Source organism: Salvelinus sp. IW2-2015, unplaced genomic scaffold (genome assembly GCF_002910315.2).
Source record: "Salvelinus sp. IW2-2015 unplaced genomic scaffold, ASM291031v2 Un_scaffold1525, whole genome shotgun sequence".
Classification (NCBI taxonomy): Eukaryota; Metazoa; Chordata; class Actinopteri; order Salmoniformes; family Salmonidae; genus Salvelinus; species Salvelinus sp. IW2-2015.
In genome coordinates, this window is record NW_019942964.1 from 85,021 (window position 1) to 92,891 (window position 7,871).

At 41.1% G+C, this 7,871-nt stretch overlaps 1 protein-coding gene across 1 annotated transcript in view; it reads right to left on the bottom strand.

Annotated features, from left to right (window-relative positions):
- Nucleotides 1–7,871, bottom strand: part of LOC139024456 (probable phospholipid-transporting ATPase IM) — a 67,319-nt gene that overhangs the window by 21,068 nt on the left and 38,380 nt on the right. Inside the window, 6 exon segments of the mRNA XM_070439261.1 lie at nucleotides 3,047–3,162; nucleotides 3,538–3,726; nucleotides 6,799–6,964; nucleotides 7,094–7,137; nucleotides 7,278–7,365; nucleotides 7,505–7,625. Coding sequence (XP_070295362.1) covers nucleotides 3,047–3,162; nucleotides 3,538–3,726; nucleotides 6,799–6,964; nucleotides 7,094–7,137; nucleotides 7,278–7,365; nucleotides 7,505–7,625 — 724 coding nt within the window.

The following is a 7,871-nucleotide window of genomic DNA, read 5'->3' on the forward strand; positions in this document are numbered from 1 at the left end:
GAACCAGATTCTTTATGTTGGCCAGGGTCAAACAGGCGATTGTTTCAGGACCCCCTCCTGCAGTTTGGTCGTTCCACTGCGTGGCCTAGGAGCTGTAGAGGGGAAAACAAAACAAACCAGTAGAAGCCTGAGAACACCCACAAACCCCAGCGGTTTGAAGAACCGGGTCAGCCATGGTGCGCGTCCCTGGAGCAGTTGAAGGGCTTAAGTGCTGATCAAGGCATAACGACAGGGCATCTAGGAATACTGTTGGCTTCTGGTCAGGCTGAAGGTCAGTCTTACATCTAGGATACTGTTGCCTCTGGTCAGGCTAAAGTCAGTCTTACATCTAGGATACTGTTGCCTCTGTCAGTCTAAAGATCAGTCTTACATCTAGATACTGTTGCCTCTGGTCAGGCTAAAGATCAGTCTTACATCTAGGATACTGTTGCCTCTGGTCAGGCTAAAGGTCAGTCTTACATCTAGGATACTGTTGCCTTCTGGTCAGTCTAAAGGTCAGTCTTACATCTAGGATACTGTTGCCTCTGGTCAGGCTAAAAGTCAGTCTTACATCTAGGATACTGTTGCCTCTGTCATCTAAAGGTCAGTCTTACATCAACCCTCTATCTCCTCATAGAGAGCAGCCAGGACTTCCCTCTCTCTTCTTTATAGGTCAGTCTAAATATCGTACTATTATCAGTTTATAGGTCAGTCTTATAGGTCAGTCTATATATCAGTTATTTAGGACAGTCTAATAGGACAGTCTATAGGACAGTCTATAGGTCAGTCTATAGGTCAGTCTATAGGACAGTCTATAGGTCAGTCTATAGGACAGTCTATATATCAGTCTAATATTCAGTCTATAGGACAGTCTATAGGACAGTCTATAAGTCAGTCTATATATCAGTCTATATATCAGTACAGATTAAGTCTATAGGTCAGTCTATATATCAGTCTATATATCAGTCTAAAGGTAAGTCTATAGATCAGTCTATATATCAGTCTATAAGGTCAGTCTAGGAGTAAGTCTATAGATCAGTCTATATATCAGTCTATAGGTCAGTCTAGAGGTAAGTCTATAGATCAGTCTAGTATATCAGTCTATAGGACAGTCTATAGGACAGTCTATAAGTAAGTCTTATATATCAGTCTATATATCAGTCTACAGGTAAGTCTATAGATCAGTTCTATATATCAGTCTAGAGGTCAGTCATATATCAGTCTATATATCATACAGGTAAGTCTATATATCATCTAGAGGTCAGTTCATATATATCAAGTCTATATATCAGTAGCAGGTAAGTCTATAATCAGTCTATATATCAGTCTATAGGTCAGTCTCTTACCATCAGGCCTGTCTCTATTTCCTCATAGAGATAGCCAGTCCCTCCTCTCTGTTCTATATCACAGTGCTGGCATACAGAAGCCTCTTCATCCATTCCTCTAATACATTCTCATCTAGGTCTTTGTAGGCCAGGGCCAGTGTTCGCAAGCCTTCACCAGCAAACTCCTGCAACAAACATGATTCAGATTATAGTACAATAATTCAAGGATTTTGTATTGAGATTAAGCAAATTGGTTAGGAGTATTTTTTAAATGCCTTTAGTTATGTACGTTTTATGCTGCTAGGTTGTTGAATCTGATCAGAGAAATGTCCTCATCATTCAATTTTATTTATTTAACCTTTATTTAATTAGGCAAGTCAGTAAGAAACAAATTCTTATTTACAATGACAGGCTACCCTGGGCCAAACCCGGACGACGCTGGGCCAATTGTGCGCAACCTATTGGACTCCCAATCACAGCCGGACGTGATACAGCCTGGATTTGAACCAGGTCCTGCACTGAGATGCAGTATCGTAGAGCACTGCGCCACTCGGGACAGATGCTTTAGTATTAGTTATATGAAATAGTTTATAATAATAATAATAATAATTACAGTATTATTATAAAGTATTATTATGATTAATATATAAATTATATATATTTATATACAGTATGTTATATATTATTTTCTCTCATGTTGTGCTCATGCAATATGTTGCGTGGGCTTGTTGTGAGTGACTATGAGCTGCTTGTTGTGAGTGACTGTGAGGCTGCTTGTTGTGAAGTGACGTGTGAGCTGCTTGTTGTGAGTGACTGTGAGGTCGCTTGTTGTGAGTGACTGTGAGCTGCTTGTTGTGAGTGACTGTGAGGTTGCTTGCGTGAGTGACTGTGAGGCTGCTATGGCTGTGAGTGACTTTGAAGCTGCTTGCTGTGAGTGACTGTGAGGCTGCTTGTTGTGACGTGACTGTGAGCTGCTTGCTGTGAGTGACTGTTGAGGCTGCTTGCTGTGAGTGACTGTGGAAGCTGGCTTGTTGTGAGTGACTGTAGGCTGCTTGCTGTGAGTGACTTGTGATGGTTGCTGTGCTGTGAGTGGCTATGAGGCTGCTGTGTTGTGAGTGACTGTGAGGCTGCTTGCTGTGAGTGGACTTTAAGCTGCTTGCTGTGAGTGACTGTGAGCTGTGGCGACTGTGAGCTGCTTGTGAGTGATCTGTGAGGCTGCTTGCCTGTGACCTGACTGTGAGCTGTTGTTGTGGTGGCCTGATGAGGCTGGCTTTGTTGTTTGAACAGTCGACTATGAAGCTGGCTTGTCTGATGACGCTGTGACGTAGAGGCTGCAACTTGTTGTGAGTGACTGTGAGGCTGCTGTTGTGATGGAAGCTGCTTGAGGTGAGTCTTGCTGTGAGTGGACTGTGAAGCTGCTTGCTGTGAGTGGGACTGTAGGCTCTTTGCTGTGATGATGTGAGGCTGCTTTGCTGTGAGTGACTATTTTGAGGCTGCTTGTTGTGAGTGACTGTGAGGCTGCTTACTGTGAGTGACTGTGAAGCTGCTTGCTGTGAGTGACTGAAGCTGCTTGCTGTGAGTGACTGTGAGGCTGCTTGTTGTGAGTGACTGTGAGGCTGCTTGTTGTGAGTGACTGTGAGGCTGCTTGTTGTGAGTGACTGTGAGGCTGCTTGCTGTGAGTGACTGTGAAGCTGCTTGCTGTGAGTGACTGTGAGGCTGTTGCATGTAGTATAAAGACCTACGTAAAGATGCTCTGAGGTAGTGTCCATGAGAACTTGGTTGGACGGGTCCAGTCTGTCGAAGATGATGGTGTCAGCTCCTTTACAGTACAGCTTGACGTGGCCCGCTGGGTTCCTCACTGGACGACAGTAGAAACAGAAGCAGACAAATACCTGAGTCATTACACCTTGAAGAGACCTTTGAAGGTATTGTGTAAGTGACCAATGAGTCAGTGGATTGAAACCTATTGATCAAAGACCTCATTGACAGTGAATACCTAATGATGTCAAGATGCCGGACAAGAACAGAAAACCATGCAGTCTAAAGCTTGAAACAATTGATACTAACACTGCTATGTGTATGTTTAAAGAATATTTAAGAATATGAAGTCATCATCGACTGTATTGTATCTTATACTTCCAACTTTACGATAACTTCATGTTTTGCTTTGCTACACAACACATTTTGGAGACAGCAAAACAAGATCTTTGCTTTTTAAAAGTGAAGACCTAACCAATGACACTCATTCTCTTGCGCACGTTGTTGAAGTCGAGGATGGCCAGGAGCTGGTAGTTGACGGCTGTCCCCATCTCGTACAACGTGACGGTCTCCGGGGTTCTGGAACGAAACACAAAGCCAAAGTTCCGTGCGGCCGTGACCAGGGCTCCCTCGTCAGGCGACTGGGCCATGTACACCAGATCCCCTACGTGGAGGAGAGAAGAAGAAGAAGAGGAAGAGGAAGAAGAAGAAGAGGAAGAAGAAGAAGTGAAAGAGGAAAAAGAGGACAAGAGGAACAAGAGGAAGAAGAAGAAGAGGAAGAAGAAGAGGAACAAGAGGAAGAAGAGGAAGAAGAAGAGGAACAAGAGGAACAAGAGGAAGAAGAAGAAGAGGAAGAAGAAGAMGAAGAAGAAGATGAAGAAGAAGAAGAGGAAGAAGAGGAAGAAGAAGAATATGTTTTTTGTTAGACTGATTTGTTAGGCTGCACTATCCACATGAGGAGTTGCAGGGAATTGTGAGTCAACATATAATTAATTGATCAGTATTATCTAGACAGATTTCCCAGCAGACAAAACTGGTTGAATTGACGTCATTATAGCCAGCTTCGCCCGCTGGGTTACAAGACAAGACTCATGTCATATCCGTCAGACTAGTGTACAGCAGTCCACTTTACCTTCACTCAGCTGCCTACTTTACCATCACTTAGAAGTCTACTTTACCTTCACTCAGAAGTCTATTTTACCTTCACTTAGAAGTCCACTTTACCTTCACTCAGAAGTCTATTTTACCATCACTTAGAAGTCCACTTTACCTTCACTCAGAAGTCTACTTTACCTTCACTTAGAAGTCTACTTTTCCTTCCCTCAGAAGTTTATTTTACCTTCACTCAGCTGCCTACTTTACCTTCACTTAAAAGTCTACTTTACCTTCACTGAGAAGTCTATTTTACCTTGACACAGAAGCCTACTTTACCTTCACTCAGCTGTCTACTTTACTTTCACTTAGAAGTCTACTTTTCCTTCACTCAGAAGTCTACTTTACCGTCACTCAGAAGTCTATTTTACCTTCACTCAGCTGCCTACTTTACTTTCACTCAGCTGTCTACTTTACCTTCACTCAGCTGTCTACTTTACCGTCACTTAGAAGTATACTTTACCTTCACTCAGAAGTCTACTTTACCTTCACTCAGAAGTCTACTTTACCTTCACTCAGAAGTCTATGTTTCCCTTACTCAGAAGCCTACTTTACCTTCACTCAGCTGCCTACTTTACCTTCACTCAGAAGACTACTGTCTCTTCACTCAGAAGTCTACTTTACCTTCACTCAGAAGTCTACTTTACCTTCACTCAGCTGCCTACTTTACCTTCACTCAGAAGTCTACTTTACCTTCAACTCCAGAAGTCTACTTAACCTTCACTCAGCTGCCCTACTTTACCTCACTCAGAAGTCTACTTTAACCTTCACTCAGAAGTCTCCCTTCCACTCAGCTGCCTACTTTACCTTCACTCAGAAGTCTACCTTACCTTCACTCAGCTGCCTACTTTACCTTCACTCAGAAGTCTACTTTACCTTCACTCAGAAGTCCTACTTTACCTTCACTCAGCTGCCTACTTTACCTTCACTCAGAAGTCACTTTACCTTCACTCAGCTGCCTACTTTACCTTCACTCAGAAGTCTACTTTACCTTCACTCAGCTGCCTACTTTACCTTCACTCAGAAGTCTACACCTTCACTCAGCTGCCTACTTTACCTTCACTCAGAAGTCTACCTTACCTTCACTCAGCTGCCTACTTTACCTTCATCAGAAGTCTACTTTACCTTCACTCAGAAGTCTACTTATTCACTCAGCTGCTACTTTACCTTCACTCAGAAGTCTACCTTACCTTCACTCAGCTGCCTACTTTACCTTCACTCAGAAGTCTACTTTACCTTCACTCAGCTGTCTACTTTACCTTCACTCAGAAGTCTACCTTCACTCAGCTGCCTACTTTACCTTCACTCAGAAGTCTACCTTCACAGAAGTCTACCTTCACTCAGAAGTCTACCTTCACTCAGAAGTCTACCTTCACTCAGCTGCCTACTTTATCTTCACCCTAAGACATGACAGTGTAACAGCGGTCCAGCAATCTAAAGAACACCAGTAGTGATGTTACTACTGGACACATGTCTAAAGTCTCTATACATTACATTAACAATATATATACGTTATCTATTCATTATCTATACATTATCTACACATAGCTACATGTTATCTTTGGGTTATCAGCATAAAGAACTTCTGCACCAAGGTTACAGCTGCACAGCATCTATACATTATCTACACATTATCTGTACATTAGCTACATGTTATCTTTAGGTTATCAGCATAAAGAATTCCTGCACTGAGGTTACAGCTGTACAGTATCTATACATTACCTGTCCTATTATTATCTCTACATTACCTGTCATATTTATTATCTGTACATTACCTGTCCTTTTTATTATCTATACATTACCCGTCCTATTTATTATCTATACATTACTCGTCCTATTTATTATCTATACATTACCCATCCTACTTATTATCTAACATTACCCGTCCTACTTATTATCTATACATTACCGGTCCTATTTATTGCCTATACATTACCTGTCCTATTTATTATCTATACATTACCCGCCCTAATTATTATCTATACATTACGGTCCTACTTATTATCTATACATTACCGGTCCTACTTATTATCTATACATTACCTGTCCTACTTATTACTATACATTACCGGTCCTATTTATTACCTATACATTACCCGTCCTATTTATTATCTATACATTACCCGTCCTACTTATCATCTATACATTACCGGTCCTATTTATTACCTATACATTACCGCGGTCCTATTTATTATCTATACATTACCCGTCCTAATTATTATCTATACATTACCGGTCCTACTTATTACCTATACATTACCCGTCCTATTTATTGCCTATACATTACCCGTCCTATTTATTATATATACATTACCCGTCCTAATTATTATCTATACATTACCGGTCCTAATTATTATCTATACATTACCTGTCCTACTTATTATCCATACATTACCTGTCCTACTTATTATCTATACATTACCGGTCCTACTTATTATCTATACATTACTCGTCATATTTATTACCTATACATTACCCATACTATGTATTATCTATACATTACATGTCCTATTTATTACATATACATTACCCATACTATGTATTATCTATACATTACCTGTCCTAATTATTATCTATACATTACCTTCATTCTTCTCCTCAGGCATGACAGTATGACACAGAGCCAGCAGTCTGAAGAACTCCTCCACGGATGGCTCCTCCATCTTGATGGCCTCCACCAGGCTACTGTCATGAAACTTAAACTTCCTGTCACTCAGAGGGTTGAAGGAGAAATCTACACAGGCCGTTCTCTGGAGGGAGATGGACCAGAACACAGTTACTAACTTATAGTTTAACCACACTATTGTATTACTGCAATATATAAACTTGTACTGTCCATAGTGTAGTTATATCTGTGTTATCCAGTTCCTTATTCATACCTCTGTAATTTCCACTTTATGGCCGAATTCATCATAAACATCACCTGAAGGGACCACAAGAGAGAACAAATAATCAGTCAATCAAATTGCAGAAGCACAAGGACAAGTAACAACTCCCTAGAATGAAGAAACCTTGAGAGGAACCACKGTACACAGGAAACCAAACGCAAAATGTGCATCGTACCGTAGCTCTTCCCGTTGATGGAGCATTTGTTGAAGACCATGATGTTCTGTGTGAGAGTTCCTGTCTTGTCTGAGAAGATAAACTCCACCTGTCAACAGGGACCAACGAGAGATTGTTCGTCACTTGGCTGAGGCAACTTCATTCATTCATCCGTTCATATATAACGTTCATCTAGAAATGTATACATTAAATAATGATTTAATTCATCCATCCGTTCATTCACCCACCTGGCCCAGCTCCTCGTTGAGCGTGGTGGTTCTGGCCTCAGCTGGAGTGTCCTTCTGGATGTAATACATCTTCCTGTCCCAGTTAATAAAGTAACTGTGGCCCAGACGAATAACCTCCACACTTAGACAAAGAAGAGGAGTACAAGGTAAATAAGCTAAGAGCTGAGTTAAGCTAAGAGGTAGTTAAGATAAGAGGTAGTTAAGCTAAGAGGTAGTTAAGCTAAGAGGTAGTTAAGCTAAGAGGTAGTTAAGCTAAGAGTAGTAAGTAGGTTTAAGCTAAGAGGTAGTTAAGCTAAGAGGTAGTAAAGCTAAGAGTAGTTAAAGCTAAGAGTTGAGTTAAGCTAAGAGTAGTTAAAGCTAAGAGGTA